The following is a 27,370-nucleotide window of genomic DNA, read 5'->3' on the forward strand; positions in this document are numbered from 1 at the left end:
CAGTAAACTTTGTGTGCAATATATTCTATCTGGGGGAACCTTGCTACAGTGAATAATACAGCCTAAAGTGAATAATTATTAATTAAAAACAATAATTTATTTAAAAAATTAATTTATCTTAAAAATTGTAATAAATTAAATTTAAAATAAAATATTCTACGTGTATTTGCGCTTTGAAATAATGATTATTCACTGCAGGCTGCATTATCCACTTTGGATTCAAAAACGTACTGATTTTTCGCATGTGATTTTTTTTTACTCTAAAAGGTTAAATTGGGAAAAAAGTCACCCAATGTCTACACAATTTTTTACCAACTTGGTGTTAATATACTCGTATCAAGTCTATAATAATAATTAATCATTAATAATTAATAATTAATAAATAAAGTGTTAAAATGTCAGCAGGCAATCTTTCACCACACACCATATCTTACTATAATACACAAAATTATTGTTTTAATACAAGCTAGAGAAATATTTACAATAAAAATTAATTCGTTTTAGTCGTAGATTGTTTTTTTTTTGTGAATATATAATAATCACACAATTACAGTGCCACGATGCAATAGACTAATGCTTTTACGATTTCATGTTTGACTTTTCAGAAATAAGGAAAGTTTCTGAAATTTTTTTTGAATTCAATATTCACTTTCGTTTAAGATTTCTACTGCTTTTAAGGGATCTTCAAGAAGAGAGGTTTTTCAAAATAATTGTACTGATCAAAGACGATTGGAATTCGTTTTACAAAAATCACATTGACTAACGCACACGAAACCTTTTTCTACCTACTGCACTCTTTTCATCGTTTCACAACGAGATTTGTTTTTTATGAGCATTTCAACGTGTAACTTAATTAAAAATTATAGTACATACCCAACGTGAACCGGATGCCTGTTGATGTCTATATTGTCCGGTTTCAGATTTGCGGCGTTGGTGCGATTGTAACTTTCTTTGGTGATCATTTCTGTGATTGTTGGAGCTAAATATAAATTTAATTCGATAATTAATTAACACTTCCAATATTTTAATTTAATTAATTAAATTAATTATTTAATTAAATTCATATAAATCATTTAATTAATTTAATTTAATTTAGGACATGTGAATTTTTAATAAAATAATAAATATTGTAAAAATAATGAATTTTTAAGCGAATAGTTGAATTTTAAAACTACTGAAATGAAATTTTAAGCAATAAAAAGATTAAACTTCAACCAAAAATAATAAATAGTTATTGAATTCTCAACCAACAAGGATGAATTTTCTACTAAATAGTTGCATTTTTTTAAATAATATATTCAAAATATTTCAAATTAGTAGAATTTTTAGCCAGATAGCTGAATTTTCATCCGAAAAAGATGTATATTCAAGCAAATCTTCTGATCAGAAATATAAATTTTTAAAGAAAAACGAAATAGTTCTATTTTTAGTTGAAAAATTAATTCTCAATAAAAAAATTTCAATAAAGTAGTTTAATTTTCCATCGAAGAGAGGAATTTTTAACTTTAATTATGAATTTTAAAAAATTTCTTTAACAAAAAAAGGATAAATTACCAACAAAAAATGAGATAGTTTACTTTTCAAACCAAAATTTTATTTTCATTCTCATAAAAAAAAGTTGAATGAAATGAAATAAAACGAATTTTCAACAAAGTAGATGAATCCTTAAAAAAACAGATTAAATTTTAACAAAACAGTTGCATTTTTAACCTAATATGGTAACTAACCAAAATACTTAAATTTTAAACAAATTAATTTAATCTTCAACAAAATAGTGTAATTTTTAAAGAAATAATAGAATTTTCTAACAAACAAAAAACACGACTTCAATCAGCAAGAGTCATATTTTTAACCGAATAGTTTAATTTTCAAGGTAGAAAGATCATTTTTTAGAAAAAAGTTTAACTTTCAATCGGGAATGAAGAATTTTTGCAGAAAATAATGAATTTCTAACGAAATAGTTGAATTTATAACTGAAAAATAAAATTTTTTAACCAAATAGTTGAATTTAAAACTGACAAAGATCCGTTTTTAATCATAAATGGAATTTTTAAACATTCAGTTAAAAAAAATTTATTTCCAACAACAAAATTTTTATGAAATAGTTAAATTTTTAATCAAAGTGATGATTTTTCATTATTTTTAACCATAATTATGAATCTTGAAATAGATGAATTTAGAACTGAAAGATGAATTTTCGACTAAAATTATAGAATATTAAACTGTATTATTCAATTTTTTAACCACAAAGATAAAATTATGAATATATGATTGGAATACTTGAATTTTCATTGAAGAAAATGAATTTTGAAAAAAGAAGATTAATTTTCTGTTGAAAAAACGATTTTTAAGCAAAATAAAATGATTTTTTCTCGAAAAAGTTGAATCTTGAACTACAAAAAAAAAACAATTTTTCCACCAAATAGTTAAATTGATTTTGAATTAGAAAATATCATTTTTCAACAACAAAATAGAATAGTTAAATTTTCAATTAGAAAAAAAGATAAATTTTCAAACAAGAAGATTAATTTTCCACCAAAAAAAACGATGTTTCAACAAAATACATGAATTTTTAACGAAATAGTTGAGTTTTTAAAGAAATAATAGAATTTTCTAACAAAAAAGACACAACTTTAATCAGAAAGAGTCATATTTTCAACCGAATAGTTTAATTTTCAAGCTAGAAAGATCATTTTTTAGAAAAAAGTTTAACTTTTAATCGGGGATGAAGAATTTTCCCAGAAAATAATGAATTTCTAAAGATATAGTTGAATTTATAATTAAAAAATAAAAATTGTGAACCAAATAGTTGAATTTAAAACCAGAAAGATCAGTTTTTAACCATAAATGGAATTGTTAAATTTTCAGTTAAAAAAAATTAATTTTCAACAACAACAAAACTTTCATGAAATAGTTGAATTTTTAGTGCAAGTGATGAATTTGTATTATTTTCAACTATAATGATGAATCTCTAAATTGAAAAAGATGAATTTTATACTAAAATTATGGAATATTGAACTGTATTAGTTAAATTTTCAACCGAGAAGATAAAATTATAAAATAAAATTATGAATATTTGAATGGAATACTAAAATTTTCAAAAAAGAAGATTAATTTTCTATAAAAAACGAGTTTTAATCCAAATAAAATGAATTTTCCTCAAAATAGTTGAATCTTGAACTAAAAAAAGACCAATTTTCCACCAAATAGTTAAACTTTGAATTAAAAAACATCAGTTTTCAATAACAAAATGTAATAGATAAATTTTAAACTAATATAACTAACTAACTAATAATTTCCTACCAAGTAGTTTTATTTTCTACGAAAAAGATGAATTTTCAACGAAATAGTTGAACTTAAAACTGAAAAAGATCCGTTATTAACCATAAATAAAATTGCTCAATTTTCAGTTAAAAAAAATTAATTTTCAAGAACAAAAAAAAATTGACAAAATAGTTAAATTTGTAATCAAAGTGATGATTTTTCATTATTTTTAACTATAATTATGAATCTTGAAATAGATGAATTAACTAAAATTATAAAATATTAAACTGGATTAGTTAAATTTTCACCCAAAAAGATAAATTTACCAATAAAATTATGAATATATGATTGAAATACTTGAATTTTCAACGAAAAAGAATAATTTTCATTAAAGAAGATTAATTTTCTATTTAAAAGATGATTTTTAAGCAAAATAAAATCAATTTTCCTCAAAATAGTTGAATTTTGAACTTAAAGACATATTTTCCACCAAATAGTTAAATTCTGAACTAAAAAATATCAGTTTACAAATATTTTGAATCGTTTTAAACAATGAACTCGGAATACGTACACAGTTTCCCGAGTTTATGATAAATTATGTTTTTTTTTAGTTATTAAGGATTCCATTAATATGTTAAATTTGAGAAGCGCTCACTATTTATATTACAATATGTTCTTAAATTTATAAGCAACATCGATTAAATAAATAATTAAGTAATACTGAAACCATAACAATTCATTTCTTGGATTTGCCTTTGAAGTAACGAATTGTAGTTGAATTTTAACTAAAAAAGATTAATTTTTCACCCAATAGTTAAATTTTGAATTAAAAAAGATTAATTTTCAAGAAAAAATGGAATAGTTAAATTTTCAATTGAAATCATGAATTTTCCGACAGGAAAAGGAAATTTTCAACCAAACTGATGAATTTTCCATTATTATTATAAATCTTCAACTGCAAAAGACAAAGTATAAACCAAAAAGATGATGTTTTAACAATAGAGTTGAATTTCCAACCAAATAGTTTTATTTTCAACGAAAAAAGGTGAATTTTCAAACATGAAGATTAATTTTATACCAAAAAGATGATTTTTGAACAATACATGAATTTTTAACGAAATAGTTTAATTATTAACTGAAAAATAAATTTTTTTAACCAAACAGTTGAATTTAAAACAAGAGAGATCTGTTTTTAACCAAAAATGGAATTTTTAGATTTTCAGTTAAAACAAAAATCATTTTCAACAACAAAATTTTCATAAAATAGTTTAATTTTTAATCTGAGTGATGAATTTTTATTATTTTCAACTATAAGGATGAATCTTTAACTGAAACAGATAAATTTTTAACTAATATAATGAAAAATTAAAATGGATTAGTTAAATTTTCAACGAAAAAGATAAATTTACAAATAAAATGATTAATATTTTATTAGAAAACTTGAATTTTTAACTAAAAAGATTAATTTTTAAAAAAAGAAGAATTATTTTCTATAAAAGAAACGATTTTTAAACAAAATAAAATTAATTTTGCTCAAAATAGTTTAATTTTGAATAAAAAAACATTAATTTTCAACAAAGAATGGAATAGTTACATTTTTAGTTAAAATAATTCATTTTCCACCAGAAGAAGCAAATTTTTAGTATTGTTATTTTCAACAAAAAAATATGGATTTTCAAACACGGAGATTAATTGTCTACCGAAAAAGACGATTTTTCATTAAAATACATGAATTTTTAACGAAATTGTTGAATTTTAAACTAAAAAAATAAACATTTTCAACCAAACAGTTGAATTTAAAACTAAAAAAATCTTTTATAACCATAAATGAAATCGTTTAATTTTCAGTGAAAAACAAAAATTTTAACGAACACAAAAAGCAACATCTTCAACGAAATATTTTAATTTTCAATCAAACTGCTAAATTTTCATTATTTTCAAATATAATGATGAATCTTTAACTAAAAAAGATGAATTTTCAAATAAAATTGTGGAATATTAACCTGGATTAATCCAGTTTAATATTTAATAGTTTTTTTATTTACAAATAAAATTATACATATTTTATTGGAAAAATTGAATTTTCAACGAAGAAGATGAATTTTTAAAAAAGAAGATTAATTTTCTATAAAAAAAAATATTCTTAAAGAAAATGCACACATTTTCCACAAAATAGATGAATTTTCAAGTAAAAAACACAACAAATTTTCAACCAAACAGTTGGATTTTGAATCTAAAAGTATCAATTATCAACCAAAAATGGAAACGTTACATTTTTATGAAAAAAATAATAAATAATTTTTAATCAAACTGATGAATTTTTAACTAAAATCATTAATCTTTAACTGGAATAGTTGCATTTTAAATTAAAAATATGAATTTTTAATCAACAAAATTAATTTCTTCCAAAAAAGACGATTTTTTAATTTAGGCAGATAATTTTCGAACAAAAATAGAATAGTTAAATTTTCCGCAAAAAAATTTTTTAAGCTAAACAGGTGAATTTTTAACTAATTCGATAGAATATTTAAGTGGAATAATTAAATTTTAAGTTAAAAATGTAATACTTTAAAAAGAACAATTTTTAACATAATACTTAATGTTTCAACTTTAATTATTAAATTCTCAGTAAAAAAATTAACTTTTAAACAAGAAAAAGGCGAATTTTTAACAAGAAAGCTCAGTTTTCAAACAAATAGATCTTTTTTGTTCCCTGAATAACATTTTGTTTTAAATTAAAAATTCAACATTTGTTCAATTTCATTTTTTTGTTTAAAAATACATCTCTTTCTATAGAAAGTTCACCTTTTTCAGTTACAAATACTACTGCCTGGTTAAAAATCAATATATTTATTTCACTAGAAATTTTACTATTTTGTAAGAAATCTATAGTTTCTTGCCAAAAATTCAAGAATTTGGTAAACAGTTTATGCATTTTATTGAAAATATGTCTTTCTTGGTTAAATAAAACTGCTTTTTATTGTTAACTTTATAAAAATCTTTTCTTTTTTTTTTTTGAAATATCAACTATTATATTTTTTGTTGAAAATTCATTTTTCTTAGTAGAAATTTCCAATCCTTGGTTAAGAGTTGAACTACTTTTTTAAATTTAATTTTTTTTTGCTGAAAATTAAATTTTTGTCTAGAAAATTCGTCTTTTTGACTTTAATAAAAAATTATTTAAATTCTAAAGTTTGAAGTTTTTAATTATTCAATTGTAAGCAGCTTAAAAATCTCGCAAAATAAAGTTCCTGATACTGCAAAATCCCCCAAAAAGAAAATTTTCGAAATGAAAAATTTCAAAAATGATAAAATTTTCGAATTACAAAACAAACTCTAATTGAAAAGTTCCAATGAAGTTTATAATATTGCCAAACTTAAATATATCTCAATAATAAAATATTAGACACTGTGAAATTTCAAAAATTACAAAATTCTCCAATTTAAACAATTTGAAAAATTGTTTTTTTTTTTAATCAGCCACATTTATTTATTAAAAACTTAATAATGGAATATTTTGATGAATTCAATTTTCTTGAAAGTTGAATTTTGTAAATTTCAGGATTTTTATACTTCAGTAATTTAATAAATTCGGGAATTTTCTACTCAGAATATTATTGGGAATTTTAGTCCATAATAGTGTTTAAAAATCCATAAAGATAAAATTCCCAACACTTTAAAATTCTCGAATGGAAAATTCTCAAATAATAAAATTCCCGAAATTATAAAATTACCGAAACATAAAAATCCCGAATAATAAAATTCGTGAACAGTTCACAATATTACCGAATTGGAAAATTTCAGATTAATAAAATTTTCGACAGAAAAGTGCCGAATTATAAAATATGCGAACTAGAAAATTCCCAAATTTAAACAATTTTAGAAATTGTTTTGTAATAAATATTCATTTTTGAATAAAAATAGAATAGTCAAAAAATTTTATCAAAGACATTTCTTTCATGTTTAAAGTTTAAAAAATTATTCTATGAATTTAAAATAAAAATTACTATACGAAAACTGTATACAAAAATTCATATAAAACGTGAGCCTCTAGGGAGGACTAAAAATCTCAAAATTGAATCTCGAATCGAATCTTGAATTCCCGACACTGTCAAATTCCCAAATAATGAAATTCCCGAGAAATAGAATTTCTGAAAGCTTATAATCTTACCGAATTCGAAAATTCCCAAACAATAAAATTGCTGACAGAAAATTGCCGAATTATAAAATATTCGAACTAGAAAATTCCTGGATTTAAACAATTATGGAATATTTCTATCAACGGAAATTTTGTTTTTAATGCTCACTGTATTAAAAAAAATTGTTATTTTAAATTCAAACAATAGTTTTTAAAGACATTAAACTTTTTTTTTAATTTTCTTGGACCAAAATATTTGATTATAGTATTTTTAATAAATGAATAATGTTCATTTAAACAAATTTTTTATTGTTTAAATTTGTGGATTTTATAATTTGGAAATCTTCTAACTGGGATATTCTATTATTTGGCAATTTTCTGTCGGGAATTTTATTATTCGGGAATTTTCATATTTGTTAAATATTATAAAACTGGTCGGGAATTTTCCATTCGGGATTTTTAAATTTCGGCAATTTTATAATTTCCGGAATATTTTCTTGTTCGAAAATTTAACAGTCATTCCGTGTAAATAAATAAATAAACATTTGAAAACCTAAAAAATAATTCAAAAAAGGCAGAGTTTCTAGAAATAAATAAAAACTTATCTCACCTCCAGAATGTCGATTGTCCCTCTCATCATCGGTGACATTAACTCGCATGGAGTCATCTCCCATCGATTTCATATCATCAACAGTCATGTATCGATACTGCTGCTGGTCGCTGAGCATCGGATCTTCGCCTACGGATTTTTTTTCCAAAATTAAAAACCAGTCGACGAATGATGTGTTTTGACTGCCAAGGCAGTGAATAAAATAAAAAATGTAATAAATGTCAACAACAACAAAAATGCCTAATGGTTACTATAATGATGTCACTGAGTGAGCAAATCAACATAATCTATTATTCTTGATCAATGAAATTCTACCTGAAAAAGCAGAGGTGGTTACAAGCTATTTTTCTCAGTAGAAAATCGTGTCTGACTGACCAAAGTCAACTGAGAGTGTTGGTTAATTTTTTATTTACATTGGCTTAGTTTTTTTAAAGCATATCAAAGAAGACTACGAAGTACTTGAGGATTCTATTGGGTTATATTAAACAGGCCTACATGGAAAAGAAGCAATCGAAAAAATATATTTGGATTTTATCTCCACTTTTCAAGGATCTAGCATCATCAATCGCGTGCTAGGCGCATATAAGGTGTCGAATAAAAAAAATTGTTACACAAAGACGGATTAATACGAACAGTTGAATTTGTAATTAAACTTTTTTTTATAAAAAAAGTTAATTTTTAGAAAATAATTCATAACTTGGACCAAATTGCAATAATTTAATTTTAAGTTAAAAATCTTAACTTTTAACAAACAAAAAAAAGAATTTTCTACCAAATATTTTGAATTTCTAAGCCAAAAATATTCATTTTCACAAAAAAAATTGTTTTTTAACAAAAACTTCGGAATTTTTAAATATGAAAGATGAACATTTATACCAAATTGGAATAGTTCAATTTTAAGTTGAAATTCTTAATTTTTAACAAACAAACAAAAAATGTCCTACAAAACAATTTAAATTTCTCACGCACGAATATTAATTTTCACAAAAATGTTAATTTTCAACAAAATAGTTGAATTTTAAACTATAAAAGATAAACATAAAAGCAAAATTGGAATACTTAATTTTTAATTTAAAAAGGTTATTTATCTAATTTAACCACAATAGAATTTGGAGGAAAAAATAATTTCCAAATGCAAAATAAAAAATTACAATAACTATTTATTGCTTAAGTTTATTTGTTTTTAAGGTTATATAAATATCTGCATAATTTTCGAGTCAGTTTAAATCATATTAGGGACTTGTAAATTTTGAAAGAAAAATAAAAATATTTTACAAATTTCGGAAACTCTTTAAATGTTTTAAAATATTTTTCATCTCTTAAAAATTTCTAAAACTCCTAAATATATTTTAAACTAAGACGAATTATTCCTAAACTTTTCCAGATTTTTTTTAGACATTTTTAGAAATCTTTTTTATTCTTTAAAAATTAATGTTTCAAAATAATTTAAAAATTTGCCCAGAAATCATGAAGGAAGTATTTTATCTTCTTCAAATCTTTTAAAATTCTTAAAAAGCTTCAGAATTGTTCTTTTTCCAAAATCACTAAAAAATTACATTTTTGTTTAACATTTAAGTTCAAAATTATTTTTGAATCTTCTTAAAACTTCTAAGCCTTTTAAATATCGTTTAAAATTATTTCAATTTCTACCAATTTTTTTTAAGTACTGAAATATGAAAAAAATGCCTCAAGATCTGCCATATTCTCTTTTGACAATTTTGGAAAATTTTTGATATGTTTAAAAATATTTTTGAATCTTTTCAAAACTTCTAAACCTCTCTTAAAATACTCAAAATTGTTCAAAAAATTTCTAATCTTGTAAAATGAAGCAATGTTGCGTTAAAATCTTTTATATATATAATCTTTTTTGTAATTTTAGGAAATCATTTAGAATGTTTGAAATTTTTTTCGTTTTCTCTTAAAATGCTTTTGTCAAAATAAAAAATCATTAAAAATTTTCCTGGCAATCTTAAAAATAGTTTTATTCTCCTGAAATCTTTTTAAATTCTTTAAAAAATTATTTTTGTCAACATCATCACAAATTTTTATTTTGCTAAAAATTTGTTCAAATCTTTTCAATCACCGAACGAATATTATAATCTAAAACTGAAAATAATCGGAGGAGTATTTTTGGGAAAAACTATATTTTTTTATTTTATTACTAAGAAATAAAGAAATGTTCATAAGCTTATATGGTAAAAATTATTGAAATTTTTTCAAATAGATTTTTATAATGAATGTGATTCTGTGGCACCCCAAGAACATTTTAAGGTGCGAATAAAAATAATCGGAAAAGCGCTTTCTGAAAAAATTAGTTTTTTGTCTTTAATTAAAATTTAATGAAAAAATTTGACGAATACAAAACATTTTATTGTGGTGGTACACAATTTTATTACGACTCATCATTAAAAATTGTCTATACAAATTAAATGGAATATAATTTTTAAAATTCCCGTAAAAAAATTATTCTTCGTTGATTTTTTTAATATAAAATCTCTTCATGTTTAAGTAATTAAATGCAACAAAAAAATCTTTTTTTTTCAAAAAGCGACTAACTCATTATTTTCATTCTTATCTTAAAATGTTCATGGGGTATCATACAACCATAAACAATAATAAAAAATTCTCGTTCTCGTGACTACAAATTTTTAGGGAAAGGATTAAATATGACTACCTGTTTAGTGATTTAAAGTCCATTCTTTACGGAAGAGATTTCAGATTACAACTGATATTTGGTCGCATTTCAGTTGAAGTAATTTTTTTTAACTTAATCTGAAGCACCAAAAAGCGTGTCAAGTGTCGTTTTTATTTCATGTAACTACTACCGCGTTTTTGCTGTAACTGAGTCTCTTCAGTGATTCCTGGTGCGATAAAAGATATTTCAGGAATGTAAGTCATAATTATCCAATTGGTCAACAGCTCAGAAATTCAACCTACGCCCACTTCGTGTCAATCCCGAATAAAATCTTAATTGGTCATGCCTATTTTACCTCATTTTCAGCTGTATTAATACCCGAATTAAGCGTTTTTTAGTTGCAATTCATTTTTCATTTTATTTTATTTTCTAATTTTTCTTCAATTTTTTTTTAATTCCTAATTTAATTCTTCAAACTAATTTTGAGTGGCCGTAAAACTGCATTTTTTAAATTCCCTAAATTTTCTCTAGATTTGTCCTGAGCAATTTTTCGTTTTCCCTGATGATTAATCTTCGAAGACCAGCATTTTTCTTTTATAGCATTTTGAACACAGAATCTTTTATAAACAGAATCAAAAAATTCAAATACATTTTTTTTAAATTTATTCATATAACTTCAATCAAAAAAGATTAACTTTCGACCAGAAAAGATGATTTATTAACAAAAGAATTAAATTTTCAACAAAAAATTTGAATTTCCAAACCAATAAGACGATTCAACTAAATTAATGAATCTTCAGCAAAAAATACATTTTTAAAAAATGAGTTCATCACTTAAGCAAGTAGTTGAGTTTTCAATGAGAACAAGATGAATTCGCAAAAAAAGTAATAGTTGATATTTCAAACAAAAAATATTTGAATTTTAAATCAAAAATAGTTTAATTAAATAAAAAAAAATTAAAACGAAAATAGAATAGTGGATTTTTTTTAATTTTAACAAAATAGTTGATTTTTCAACCAAAAAAAAATTATTTTTTAACAAAATTATTAAAATATGGACAAAATAGTTGAATTTTCAAATAAAAAAAAACATTTTCAACCAAAAACGACATAGTTTAATTATTATTTAAACAAATTAAATTAAACTAAACCAAACCGTTTTTCAAAATTGTTTAATTTTAACAAAATAGGTGAATTTTTAACTGAATTGATGAATCTTCATCAAAAAATACATTTTTTACAAGCGAGTTCAATATTTGATCAAGTTTTTGACTTTTCAATAAGAAAAAGATGAATTCACAAAAAAATGTAGTAGTTAATATTTCAAACAAAAAAAGAAACAAAACGAGTTTTTAAAAGAAAACGGAATAGTTGATTTTTTTCATTTTCTACCAAAAAAGATGAATTTTTGACCAGAAAATTAGATTTTTTAAGGAAATAATGAAAATTTAAGCAAAATTGTTGAATTTTCAAAAGATTAAAACGATTTTTATAGAAGAACAGTTACTTTAATCGAAATGGACAAATTTTTTCCAAGGCGACAAATCTTCAACAAAACAGTTAAATTTCTATAATTTTTCAACAAAATAATTGAATTTTTTAATAAAAAAGACTAATTTTTAACTGAGGATAGAATAATTACAGTCTTATTCATTTAAAAATAATTCGCAGCGACAAGAAAACCACCGAATTCTCAAAATAATTGTTCAATTTACAATCAAAGGTGTAAACTTTCAACTAAATTGAAGAAACTTCAACAAAAAAATTAAGTTTTAACAGAGAAGTTCAACTTTTGATCAAGTTGTGGAGTTTTCAATACGAAAAATCCAAATTCAAAACTAAAAATGTAGTAGATTATATTTCAAACAAAAAAGATTTTAATTTTTAATAAAAAATAGTTGAATTTCATAAAAAAAGGGATTTTCAATAAAATACATAAATTTTCAAGAGAAAATGGAATAGATGAAGTTTTTCTTACATTTTTAACTAAATAGTTCCATTTTTAACCAAAAAAGATGAATTCTCAATTTTAAAAAAAAATAATAAAAATGGATTTTTCAAGACTTTCAAAATTAAACTATTCAGTTAAGAATCAACTTTTTTAATTTATTTTTTTGGTTTAAATTTAGCCATTTGGTTAAAAACTAAACTATTTTTATGAAAATTTATCAATTTTGGTAAACAACTAGTCTTCTGGATTGAAAATTCATCTTTTTGGTTAAAGATTCAAAATTTTAGTTTTAAAATTCAACTTTTTGTTAAAAAATTAATATGTTTTACTATTTTAACTAAACTGCTGAATTTTCATCCAAAGAGATAAATTTTAAAACAAAAAGAGCATTTTTAAAACAGTGATTCAACTTTCAAACAAGTAGTTGAATTTTTAATCAAGGAGATCAATTTTCTACTAAAAAGGACGAATTTTCAACCAAAAATGGAACAGTGAAATATTATATTGAAAAAATTTATTAATTTTTTTAAAATTCAGAACAACTTTGAACAAATCTTTAAGAAAAGAACTTAATTTTTAATCATAGAGATAATTGTTCGACCAAATAGTTAAATTTTCAACAACAAATAATTTTTAACAAAGCCCTTGGATTTCCATCCAAATATTTGAACTTTAAAACAATGAAAAAATAATTTCCAACAAATAATTGGATTTTAAATCAAACAGTCGAGTTTTTATTAAATAAATACTAAAAGTGTACCAAAAATAGTTGCATTCTACACCAAATAGTTAATTGTCTAAGGTAAAAAAATATCTTTTTTAAGAAGATACTCGAATTTTCAACCGAAAAATGAATTCTCAAAAAAACGTGTGATCATTAAAAAAAAAAAAAATTCCGGACAAAATATTCAATAGCTTATATTTCAAGAAAAATAAAATTTATTTTAAACTCAATAATTTAATTTTCAATCAAAGAGATGAATTTTTGACTCACGTAATGCATCGTTAAAAAAACCTTAATTTTATATAAATGTGACTCAATCTTATACGAGATATTTAATTTTTCAACGGTAAAAAGATGAATTCTAAAATAATAATATAATAGTCAATATTTCGACGAAAAAAGATTTTCATTTTTAAATAAAAGACAGTTGAATTCAACGAAAAAAGTTCATTTTTAACTAAATATTAGTATTCTCTACCAAAGTGAATTAATTTTCAACCCAAAAGGATGAAATAGAAAAAAATTGTACTTGTATTTTCAACACTAAAAAAGAATTTTCAACAAAAAGTAAATTTTCTATAAAAATAGTGGAATTTACCAAAAAAATTGAATTCAACCAAAAAGGATGATTTTTTTACCAAATTTCGCAATTTTCAACAAAATAATAAAATTGTTCACTAAAAATATAATCATCAGGAGAAATTAACTAGAAAAAATCGAAATAGAAAAACAAGGTAAATAAATTACGAGCAAGAATAAAGCATTTAAAATTAAAATTACCAAATTTTTAATTTATTAGCCTTGACAGTTCTTAAAAGTGTCTTCGTGACTTTTCAATTAACATAATGTTGTTTAATTAATGATACAAATAAACAAAAGGCTTGGTCGAAAATTACAAATTCGAAATTGTCACTACGCGGAAAAAGTAGAATTTTGTTACATTCCTAGAGGTAGAAAAGTCTTTCCAATTTTTTAGCGTAGTTTAATCAAACATTTAAACAAAAAATTCCTATTTGATTTATCCCTATTTTAGAACAAAACTGATCACCTGTGTAAATAGGAAAATAATTTTATCGGGAATACAAAAACTTTCCACTGACAAAAATGCACTAGGAAAAACATAGTTGTGACTCAGGAATAGAAATGGAAAATAAATCGACTTTTTATTATTTAATTTTCAATTTGTAATTCTTAATTTCGCCTGGGCGATTTAATCACAAAAAATTGGGAATACATTTTTGATTTCCAGAAATGAAAAAAAGTCCAGAAAATTTAAAAACCCTACAAACAATAAATTAAAAAAAAAAGGATCTCAACATGCTACTTGTAGTGGCAATTTCGAATTCCAGAATTTGTTATTTTCGACTCACCCTAATAAACAATAAGGTACAATTTAAATATTCAGGTAATTTTTTTATGTTTCGGAAAGGATTTTTTTGAACAATTAAATTAATGTAAGGTTGAACAATTATTTCGATTTTGTTAAATAATCTCAAATTTGTGCACGATATATTCACAAGCTAAAATAGTTAAATAAATTAAACGAGTTCACTCACGAGCAACTGACCGAGAAGACGACACCGTATTTTATGATTAGTGCATCGTTCTAATCAGAGTGAAACACCTTATTATTGAGCAAGTTCAGTGATATCAGAATCAGATTAAAACCACCTAACACATTTCAAGAAATTCTTTGACAACCCAGAGAAGTTGTGAAAACAAATAATAGATGCGGCACTAAATAAACCTAAAAAATAAAAAATACTCGAGATTCTAAATACTCGTGTTAAAATTTATGGGACGATTAAAAAATCCCCAGAAATAAATATCCCGATACTTTAAAATTCCCGAAAAAGAAAAATTTGAAATAGAAAATTCATGACACCGGAAAGTTATCGAATAAGAACAATTTAAAAAATTGTTTATTAATTAGTTATATTTATTCTACTCTAAAAATTAGAAAAATTATTCATGTAAAATTTTATAATTAAATTTTCAGTTTAAATAATTAATTTGCAACCACAAAAAGGGGGAATTTTAAACAAATAATTTAATTTTCAGCGAAACTGAAAAAATCTTTTATTTAAAAAAAAAATTAATTGGCTACCAAAAGTGCATTAGTTGATATTTGCACCGAAAAATATTTTAATTTTCAATAAAAAACTAAACAAAAAATACTAATTTTCAACCAAAGAAGATTTTTCAAACAATAAAGAAAGAAAATTCATCTAGAATGTTGCGTTTTCAAGTCATATAGACGAATTAAAAAAAAAAGTTGAAATAATAACAACAAAAAATATGCGTTTTCTACCAAAATAATTAAATTTTCGACTAAAAAAGGCGTGTGTTCAAAAAAATTAATGAGTTTTAAACTGAAGAGATCAGTTTTCTAGAAAATGTGGAATAGCTACATTTTTAGTCAGAAAAATTCATTTTCAGCACAAAAAAGACGTTTTTAACGAAATTTGTTAAATTTTTAATCAAAAAATTCAATATCTATCAAAAAAAAATTTCAACAAAAAAAGGAATAGTTACATTTTTAGTTTAAAAAATGTATTTTCTACTAAAACAGAATAATTTTTAACCACAAAGGTTAATCTTCTATCGAAAAAAAACAAAAATTTTACAAAATAGATGATGTTTTAACTAAAAAATATAATTTTTCAAAAAGCAATAGAATAGTTTAATTTTTAGTTAGAGAAATAAGTTTTAAAGCAAATGAAATAAATTTTCAATAAAATAGGTAAATTTTTAAGTAAGAAAATTAAGTCTATAAAAAATTTCAATATAAAATAGAATAGTTAAATTTTGAGTAAAAAAAACTAATTTTTAGTTAGAAAAGTAACTTTCAAGCAAAGAAATGGATTTTTTACCAAAAAGATTCATTTTCTACCCAAGAAGAATAATTTTGAACAAAATATATGAATTTACAACCAAAAAAGTTAGTTTTATACCATAAAAAGAAAAAAAAATCAATAAAAAAAAATCTTAAATCTATTTTAGATGCATTTTCAACTGAAAAAGATCAATTTTCAACAAAGAATAGAATAGTTTAGTTTTGAGTTAGAGAAATTAGTTGTTAAGCAAATGAAATACATTTTTCACGAAATAGTTAAATTGTAAAGCAAACAAATTGATTTTCTGCTAAAAGGATTAAAAGTCTATAAACATAAATGTCGACATAAAATTGCAATTAAATTTTTAGTAAAAAAAGAAATTAATTTCTAATTAAAAAATAACTTTCAAGCAAAGAAATTAATTTTTTACCAAAAAGTTTAATTTTCTACCAAAGAAGGATAATTTTGAACAAAATATATTCATTTTTCACCAAAAATGTTAGTTTAAAAAAAATAAAGACCAGTTTTTCTTATTGAAAATTAATGTTTCCAACTAAAAACTTAACTATTCCATTTTTTGTTTAAATTTTTGTAGATATTTAATCTTTTTGATACAAAATTCATTTGCTTCTTTGAAAATAGAACTAATTCACTGAAAAATCTTTCTTGGTTGAAAATTTGACTCTCTTGTCGCCATTTATTTTTTTGCTTTGATTTATCAGTTTTTTATTCATAATTTAAATTTTTTTGGTGGTAATATCAACTATTAAAAACAAAAACAAAATTTGTATTACAAGGGCAATAATTTGAAAAAGTACTATGCACATTTTCGAATACAAAATTGCATTGAGAAGTTTTTGTTTAATTATTGTTATTTTAAATTTAAATAATAATTTTTTAATACATGGAACATGAAACCAAATTTTTTGGATCAAAATGTTTAATTATTGTATTGTTAGAATTTTTAAAACCTTTTTGAAATCTTTTTTCGGAAAAAATATAACAACATGTAGAAAATTAAAAAAATATTATTTTCATAAAAGTAAATTGATAAATTGATTCTATGAAAACTATATACATTATGAAATTTATTGCTAAATTAATATCTTTAGATTAATGTAGGCCTGGTGTCTAAATTTGTAACCTTGACTTAAATTGGATGCTTCCACAACTGGATCTTAAAATTCCGGCGTAATTCTAAATTTAAACAATTAATGTATAATGTGAATTTCAAAATCTAAAGTTAGAAATTTACAATATCAGACTTCTACAGTCCAAAATACTCACAAAATATGGGTAATTTTTCGCTAAATTAGGGAAATGATACGGGAGTAAATTTTTTTAAATAAAATTAATTCATAGGTACCATATTCACATTTTCAACTGAAAAGTATGAATTTTCAACAAAAAATAGAATAGTAAAATTTTCAGTTAAAACAAAATTTTAAGCAAAAAAAACAATTCTCAACCAAAAGAGATGGAAATTTTCCGAAAGAATTTTAATTCTAGATTGGAACATGGAATTTTTCAAAAGAATTCTAATCCTGACTTGGAACAGGGAATATTCAAATTTAAAGAAATTCTAAATTGGAATAGGGAACTTTTAAAACTTGACAAACTTCGATTTGAAACTGGAAATTTTAAAAAGGATTAAAATTTTGGATTTGAACAAAACATTTTTCATCGAATTTTTTCATAGAATTTTTTGACAGAATTAAAATTCTGGATGGAAACAGATCATTCTAATAAAAAAAATTATTATTACAATTAGAAAGATGGAATTTTCGCAAAATAAAACAAATTCTGGCTTTGAACAGGAAAGTTTTCAAACTAATTATAAGTCTCATTTTAAACAGTAAATTTTGTAAATTAAAAGAATTCTGAGTTGAAATAGGTAATTTTCAAAGTTTCACGAGTTGAAATGGGGACTTTTTAAAAAATAATTAATTTACGAGTTGAAACGTGGTATTTTCGAATGATTCTTGATGAGAACATGAAATTTTCCAAAAGTATCAAAATTCTGGACGAGAAAAAGGAATTGTTAAAAAAAATTATGATTCTAAGTTGGAACTCGAAATTTCGAAAGAGTTGAATTCCTGGATTTTAAAAGGGAATTTTTCGAAAGAATGATAATTCTGAATTGAAACTGAAAATTTTCTAAAAAAAAAATAAATATTCTGGATGGAAACAGGAAAGTTTTTTAAAGAATTCTATTTCAAAGTTGAAACGGGAAATTTTAGAAAAGATATAATGTTCTGGATTTAAACAGGAAATTTTCTCAACAAGCTATAAGTCTAACTTGAAGAAAGGAATTTTAAACTTTAAATAAATTCTGAGTTGGAAGAACTTCTTTTTAAAGTTTAACAAACTCTGAGTTTAAATTGGAAATTTTCAAAAACAATTGAAATCCTGACTTGGGGCAGGGAACATTCAAATTTAAATAAATTTTGAGTTGAAACAGGGAATTTTCAAAACCTAACCAATTCTGAGTTGGAACTAGAAATTTTCTACAACGATTAAAATCCTGGATCGAAAAAAGGAATTACCCACAAAAACTAAAATTCTGGATGGAAACAGCGCATTTTTTAAAAGTAGTATAATTCTAAAGAGAAACTTGGAATTATAGAAAAAAAATGAAACCCCAGATTTAAACCGGAAATTTTTCAATGTGATTTGCAACAGGAATTTTTTTATTTAAATAAATTCTTAGTTAAAACATGCATTTTTCAAACTTTAACAAATTCTGAGTTGGAACAAAAAAATATCAAACAAAAAATGTATTTATCAGTTGAAACGGGGATATTTCGGAAAAAATAAAAATTCTGAATGGGAGCAGGGAATTTTTCGAAAAAATTATAATCCTAAGAGAAACATGGAATTTAAAAAAGAAGTAAACTTGTAGATTTAAACCAGACATTTTTTAAACAAATTATAAACTGACTTGAAAAAGGCAGCTTTCAAATTTAAATAAATTCTAAAACGGAATAGGGAATTTTCAAAAACTAACCAAATTATATTTTAAGCTGTAAATTTTCCAACGAAATAAAAATCCGTCTTCCACTATTTAAAAAAATATATAAACACTTTGTACCTAGATATCAGGTCCTTATGGAAAGTTAAGGTCTTGGCTCTCAGTTTTTCCAATCAATTAGAACCAGCCATGCAATATTATAGTTGTGGACACCCGGCAATGAAAATTTATTATAAACGTAAATTTTCAACAAGTGGAAAATAAAGGAGTTCTGTGTTGACACTCATCATTAGTCACACCTCAAGTGATTTCTGTTATTCTGAGAGGCTTTCAATTCTATTTCTGAAGGGCAGACCCCATAATAAATTGGATACACCTCTGGAATTGCGGTGCGCCTCCGAACAGTAATTAATCAAGTCGAATCAAATAAAATCAAATATAGCTGAATTAATTTAACACGAAATATATATACACGTCAGAGACAAAAATAGTTCCTGACCACAGTGAAATTTATATTATCCCGCTCGGCTTGACCCAGTTACAAATGATGGCTTACTGAATCTCTCACTTGTCGAATTTCCCAAACGGATCATTAAATCAAAGGAAAAAGCTCACTTTTGCAATCAAAACGTGTCTACCCAGAAATAGATTTTTACGAGTGTCAGAGAAATATTTCACTCTTTCACAAAAATTATCATTTGTCATCGAAACATTTAAAAGCCTATCTAAAAAGCAGCATCTGAGAGGCAATTAATTCAAAAAGTGATTTAGTGCAGTGAAAAGTGGATTGAAAAGTGCTTTCGATGGTGGTGAAATGAAGGAAAGAAATTAAAGGATTAAGGAAAGTAGCTATTTTGAAAAAAAAATCTAGGCCTCCCCTTCTTCATTACAAAATAGTTGCATTCTCGACAAAATAATTAAATTTTTAACTAAATAGTTTCATTTTTAAACAAACAGTTTAATTTTGAACCGAAAAAAAAATAACTTTGCCCAACAAGAGTTGCATTTCCAACCAAATAGTTAAATTTTTAACCAAAAAGACTATTTTTTTATAAGACCGTTGAATTTTTTATCTAAAAGAACGAATTTTCTGCTCAAAAAGACGAATTCCAAATGAAAAATTAAAATTTTTTAACATAAAAAAGGTCGCCTTTTTAATGATAAATCTGGAAAAAATTAATTTTTAAAAAAGAAGTTCAACTCGAAACCAATCTGAATACTAAGAGGAAGATTTTTCTATCCAAATGACGAATTTTAAATAAAACAGTTACATTTTTTAACAAAAAAGTTGGCTTTTGAACAAAACAGTTGAATTTCCAAGTAAAATTTTTAATCTTAAAAAAATTTATGATAAATGAAAATAAATCAATTTATAACAAAATAGTTGAATTTTCATCAGAGTAATTAAATTTGGAACGAAATAATTAAATTTTGATAAAAATAGTCGAATTTGAAACTAAAATATGAATCTAAAAAACCATTTTAAAAAAGTTTAACTTTAAATCCAGTAGTAGTTTAATTTGCAACAAAAAAGCTAGAATAAAAAATATGAAAGCTGATATTTCCAAAAACAAAAATTTAATTTTAAATAAAAAATATCTGAATTCAACCAAATAGGCGAAATTTTAATAAACTGTGCATTTTTTAACAAAATAATCAAATTTCGAGTAAAATAGATGAATTTTTAACTAACATTTTAAACTTACAAAAGTTACTTTTCAAAAAGAAGTTCAACTTTTAAGAAAGAAGTTTGATCTTTGATCAAACAGATGAATTTTCAAGTCAAGAAAACGAATGTTTTAGAAAAAAGTAGAAATTTTAATCTAAATTCTAAATGGACGAATTTTCTATCCAAATGACAAATGTTAACAGTTTAATTTTTGAGCAAAAAGAAGACTTTTCAATCAAAACAGTTGAATTTTGAACCAAATAATTAAATTTTCAACAAAGCAGTTAAATTTTCTAGTAAAATTATAAATCTTTCAAAAAATGAAGTTAAAAAAGTTCAACTTTGAATCAAATTGTTGAATTTTTAATCGCAAAAAAAATAGTTCTCAAATATTAAAAAATATTAAAGTTAATATTTCCACGTAAAAAATATTTTAATTTTAAATTAAAAAACTTGAATTCATCCAAAAAAATTTTGTTTAAATTCTGGAATTTTGAACACAATAATTCAAATGAACAAAATAGTTGATTTTTCAAGTAAAATTACAAATCTTCAAAAAAATTAAGTTAAAATAAAGTTCAATTTCCAAGCAAGTAGTTCAATTTTTAATCGCAAACAAAAAAATGATTAAATATACAATATAAAAGTTGATATTTCCACATAAAAAAAAATATTTTAATTTTAAATAAAAAATAGTTGAATTTAACTAAAAAGGAGAATTCTTTTAAATTATGGAATTTTGATCACAATAATTAAATTTTGAATAAAATGATTGCATTCGCAACTAAACTTATAAACTTAAAAAAACGAATTTAAAAAATTAGTTGACATTTAAACTAAGTAGTTGAATTTTCAGCCAAACTATAGAATTTTGAAGCCAAGAACACGAATTTTTTTGAATACTGTTGAATGTTCAATCTAAAAGGAAAAATTTTCTAATTAAAAAGGCAAAACAGTTCAACAAAACAGTGAAAATTTCAACTAAAAAAGATGAAGTTCTAATAAAATAGCCCAATTTTGAACAAAATGGTCCAATTAGAAACTAAAATGATGAATTTGAAAAAGTTCAACCTTTAACAAAGTAGTTTAATGTTTAATGAAAAAAGTTTGGAAAAGTTCTAAATATATTTTGAATTGATTCGAATATTTCCCAATACTTTGTAAAAGCCTGTGAACTGAAAAAATTTTCGAATTGTTCTTTCTAAACTACAAAATGTTTTTGGTTTAAAAATTCCAAAATTTCATTGAAAATTCGTCTTCTTGATTTGAAAATTAATTTGTTTTGTTAATTTTTTTGTCGAAAATAAAACTGTTTAGTGGAAAATTCACAAACTTGGTTAAAAGTTAAACGACATTCTTGAAAATTCACTTTTTCATAATTTTATTCAAAATTCATGTGCTTGGTTGAAAATGTAACTATTTTGTTGAAAATTCGTTTCTTTGTGACGACAAATTAATAAAAATCTCTTTGGATTAAAATATTAACTTTAACATTTTTCGTTGAGATTTCATGTTTTTTTTTTCAAACCTTAAAAATTTGGTTCAAGATTAAATGTTTTATGGACATTTTTATCTAACACATCTGAGATTTTTAAACAAATTTTTTAATTCTCTCAAGATTCTTAGAAAAATAATTGTTATTGTTATTAAAAACTAAAAAACGAATAGTTATTCGAGATTTTTATTTTGCACTAAAAATCATGTTTAAATAAAAACTTCTCCCCCTTTGAAATTCAACCGCTTGAAAAATGATCCAAAGGTCGAAGATGATGGATCTAAAATTAAAAACTAAATGAGAAGCAAATTGAGGAGTAGCGTGCGCTAGAATAATTTTACATAAGTCGATAATAACTACTTGTTTTTCAATGGCAATAATTAATTTTTCTGATGGGCCTTTTTAGACTTGGAAGCCTAAACGAGGGAAAAAAAGGTCACTTAGGTAACATCACTGACGTTGCAAGTCAAGTTAAGTAGTCAATCATTGCTATTTGTTGGACAATGCAAGTGCCGCTATTTTTCGCACCATATGAATATCAATCACTTCCTCGTCTAGTTTAGATACGCGCATGTAGGTATTTATTTAAAACCGCAACCAATAATGATATAAGAATTTTCCTACTGACATGACAGGGATCGGATCGACTCGAGACTAGAAGGCTTTAAAAAGGCGCATTGGTCTCATAAATGTACACTCCAAGTCCCATATAATATCAATTTCGGGGGTTGTCCATTCTGGGGTTGAACCGTTTCCAATTTTATCGCATAATATTGCGCAATATACTCAACTGAGTACTCGCGCACTCCGGCCCTTTCGAGGCGAGAGTCGAAAACGCCTCTCACCTTATTTTCAAAGAAATATTGACTATCTATCAAAGCGACTAAAATAGAATTTAGTTTGACAAACATCAAGATTTTATTTCTAAACACTTTTTTTTAGCTGAGTATCAATATTTAAACTCGAGCCCCTTCCTGAAATTTATAAAAGGATACCCTCGCCAGATGCTTATCTTGTGTATTTGAACAAACATAAAATGATTTTTACTGATTTTTTCGATCTTTTTTTTTAATTTGTTCAAATAAACAAGATAAACAATTGGTAAGGTATTCAAAAAGATTCCAGGATATTTTCATAGGATTTTAACGGATTTAATCAGATTTCTAATTATTGCAATGCTTTTAAGGGATTTTAAAAGGTCTCAATGTATTTCAATAAATTTTCCAGAATGTCGGTAAATTTTAAAATAAAAACAAATTTTCAAACAAATATAATTAAAGTTAACCAAATAGTTAAATTTTCAAGTCAATAAGTAGATTTTTTTAAGACAGTTGAATGCTCAACCTGCAAAGAGGAATTTTCAACAAATAGATTATTTTCAACAAAAGAAAATGAATTTTAAACAAATAGTTCAATTAAAAAAACCTTACAGTTACAATTTAAAATAAAACAGTTGGACTATCAAATAAAAAAGACAAATTTTGAAGAGATTAGTTAAATTTTTTAACCAAATAGTTGAATTTTCTTCCAAAAAGACCCATTTTTGGAAGAAAATTAAATCTTAACAAAAGGGATGCATTTTCAAATAACTATTAAACTAAATCTAATTTTTCCTGAAACTAAAAAAAAAAATTTTTTAAATTGTCCTGATTTTTTTTCGAAATCTTGAGAAGCTTTTGAAATGTTTTGAAGCTTTACAAAAGACTTAACAAGCTTCAATTTTATTTTAAAATCTTCAAAAAATTTTCATTATTTTTCCAACTTTTTTATACTGTTAACCTTCTAAATATCTGTTGAAATTGTTCGAATTTGTCCTAACTTTTTTTTTAATTCTGCAAAATTAAAACAATTGCCTTCATATCTTACAGATTTATTTTTAAAAATTTTGGAATTCTATGAAAATCTTTAAAAATATTCTCTTAAAATTAATTTTTCAGAATAAAAACTATTTTTAAATTTCCCAGTAGTGTTATGAAAATATTTTTATTATCTTGCAATCTTTTAAAATCTTTAAAAGGCTTCAAAGTTTTATTTTTAAATCTTCAAAAATCTAAATTTTTTTCACAATTGTTTGAAATCTTTTTACTTTTAAATTATTTTGTTTTCAATCTTCGAAACTTCTAAAGTATCTTTTAAAATGTTTCAAACTTGTTCTCAAATTTTTGAAAAATATTTCAAAAATAAATAAGTTGTCTTAAAATCTACCAGACTTTTTTCAACGTTTCTATAAATCTGAAATGTTTTAAAAAGCTTTTTTAGTCTGCTTTAAAAAATCGTGTTAAAAAATCATCAGAAATTTACCCAGGATCTTAAGAAAATATTGAATCTTTTAAAAAAATATACATATACATACTTTTTTCAAATTTGAGGATATTATCTGAAACGTTTCCAAATTTCTTTCAATTTTCTCTCAAAATTAATTTTTAGGTATAAAAAGTCATTTGAAATTTGTCCAGGAATCTAAAGAAAAATCTTCATTCTCTTAAAACCTTTCAAAATTCGTAAAAAGCTATTTTTTCGAAATTTTTTAAAAATCTAGATTTTGTAAAAAAAAATTTGAAATAATCTCAAAATCTAAATTATTTATGAATCTTGTCAAAACTTTCAATACTTCTGATCTGAAAATTAAGCTTTCAAAATAGTCCCTAATTAATTTTTAATATTACCAGAAATTTTCTATTTTCCACTAAAAAAATTATTTACAGTGAAAAATTTCTCTACTATCAATAATGTTCAGAAACATGCAAAAATAAATTTTACCAGTTAATAAAATTACTTATTTGGAAATTTGGATCGACTAAATTGATGGAATTTCAACTATGAATAATTAAAGAAAATAGCAAATTTTGTATTAAACACAAGTGTTAAAAATGTTATATTGACATAATTTTACATGAGAATTTATTAAATAAACATTTTAAACCCTAACTTTGTTTTTTTGTTTAAAAGAATATTTTTTGAATCCGGGTCACTCTTGGCAAGTAGTATTTTTGAAAATTAATATTCATCCAGTGGAGTCTCTGTAGAAAATTTATTAAAATTTAAAACAAAAATTCCAACGATTCAATGAGCAGTCCTTAATATGTGTCATTGAGAAGTGGAGTGGTCAGCTGCACGTAGTTCATATAACAAGCCCTAGAATATTGCCACGAGAATGGGAGCAAGCGGGAAAAACAATTTTCTCATAACTCATTGACCCTGTAAATTTTACTTCAAAATTATTTTTTTTTTATTTATTTAAATAAATTTAAAAAAATCAAAGAATGAATGGCTGGACTCAATAAATATGTAGCCATTTTTTTAATTGTTATTCCGAATTTATTTAACTTTTTTATATTGCTATTTATAAAAGAAAAATGAATTTTAAGACATCCTGATAACTGCACAGGTTTTTATAAATCTAACGAAACTTCCAAAATTGTAAATAGTAATTAGAAACAAATTGAGAACCAGATACAGAAGAATATGATACTTCTTTGCTATTCAAAGAATGTCAAATGTACTTAAAAACGAGACGTTTGTTTAAGCAAAATTCGGAAAATAGTTATTTTAATAATTTGAGAATGAAACATTTATTCTTGAAAAGGGAATATATTATTATATACAGCTCCTAATTTTGTTCTAAGTATTTAAAAAAATACAAATTTCCAAAAAATTGTGTTTTGCTTATTGAAAATATTAAAAATAAGTGCCAAAATGAGAACAATCAAATTAAAAAAAAATCTTTTTAAAATAGCTTTTCGAAAAAATGAGACTATTTAGAAAACAGAAACATTGTAACTTTTTGAGGCGTCAGAAGCTTCCAAAAAGGTTATTTTCCTAGAATCTTACACTCTTAAACTTTCCAATTTTAAATTGTTCAAATATGCTTACTTCAATAAAAAATTTCGGAACTCACATTTTGCAATTATTCATTTTTTTTTAATTTTTAATTTAAAAATGTTCAATCTTGAGGAATCACTTGCATATTTATAATGTAAAAATAGGCAAGTTCTTTTTTCAATTGTTCCAAAAAATGAACTTTCCTAGGCTTCAAATTTCAAATAATGTACTGTTTTTTTACACAATCAATTTTTCGGAAGAAAAATTAGAGATGAGGAAAATAATTTCCAGGGGTCTTGTATAGTCAATAAAAATTTAATTTTAAGACAAAAAAACTACTTTTTAATAAAATAGTCTCTCAAGTTATGAATCTCTAAACAAAATTCTAATGTTCAACCAAAAAGGATCAATTCTGAACCAATAAGATTTATTTTCAGCCAAAAAAATTGAACTTTAAACCAAAAAAATATATTTTCAAAACGCAGAATGAATTTTGACAAAATAGTTCAATTTTCAAACCAATCGAATAAATTTTCAACTAAAATCATAAGTCATTAACAAAAAGAAAGAATTTTGAACAAAGTATTTCAACTTTGAACCAGGTTGTTGAATTTAAAAAAATTAGTTTTCTGCCAAGATGATTAAATTTCTACCAAAAAAGATAAATTTTCAATAAATAACATGAATTTTCAACCATAAAGTTGAATTTCTAAATAAAAAATATTAATTTTGAAGGAAACAGATGAATTTCCAACTTAGATGATGAATCATTGAATAAAATAGTTATTGTTTTATCAAAGATTAATTTTCTTCTAAAGAAACGCCTTTTTAACGTAAGAAACATGAACCTTTAAAAGTAAAAAACATAATGTTTCAATCAAATATTTGAAACAAAAAGATTTTGATTTGAAATAAAAAAATGTCGAATTCAACTTTCGAATAAGTAATTGAATTTCAAAAAAATGAATTTTCATCCAACAAGAAGCATTTCCAACCAAATGATGAATCACTAACCAAAATAATGATTTTTAAGAAAGATTAATTTTCAGATGAAAAAAGCGATTTTTTAACGTGACAAAAAATATATCTTCAATGAAGTAGTAGTTGAATATGTAATTAAAAAATCAATTTTTAACCAAGAAAAGGATACTTAAGTTTTCAATTAACAAAATTAATTTTCAACTATGAAAAACGAATTAAATTTGATTTCAAAATTAAACTTTCAACCAAAGAGATAAATCTTCAATAAAAAAA

At 23.4% G+C, this 27,370-nt stretch overlaps 1 protein-coding gene and 1 long non-coding RNA gene across 15 annotated transcripts in view; one reads left to right on the forward strand and one right to left on the reverse strand.

Moving 5' to 3' along the window:
• The window catches only part of LOC117179162 (ankyrin-3-like), a 645,468-nt gene that overhangs the window by 315,752 nt on the left and 302,346 nt on the right, over positions 1 to 27,370 (reverse strand). For all 13 annotated transcript variants that reach the window (XR_004467875.1, XR_004467874.1, XR_004467873.1 and 10 more), the window contains 2 exons: positions 8,013 to 8,141; positions 874 to 979 (listed from right to left, as the gene is read on the reverse strand). Coding sequence is in view for 10 of the 13 variants with exons in the window: in XM_033370872.1 (XP_033226763.1) it covers positions 874 to 979; positions 8,013 to 8,141 (235 nt within the window). In the remaining 3 variants the exon portion in view is untranslated. The remainder of the gene's footprint in view (positions 1 to 873; positions 980 to 8,012; positions 8,142 to 27,370) is intronic.
• The window catches only part of LOC117179163, a 171,185-nt gene that overhangs the window by 9,297 nt on the left and 134,518 nt on the right, over positions 1 to 27,370 (forward strand). The window lies entirely within an intron of this gene.

The sequence above is a fragment of the Belonocnema kinseyi genome, chromosome 8 (assembly GCF_010883055.1).
Source record: "Belonocnema kinseyi isolate 2016_QV_RU_SX_M_011 chromosome 8, B_treatae_v1, whole genome shotgun sequence".
NCBI classification, from domain to species: Eukaryota; Metazoa; Arthropoda; class Insecta; order Hymenoptera; family Cynipidae; genus Belonocnema; species Belonocnema kinseyi.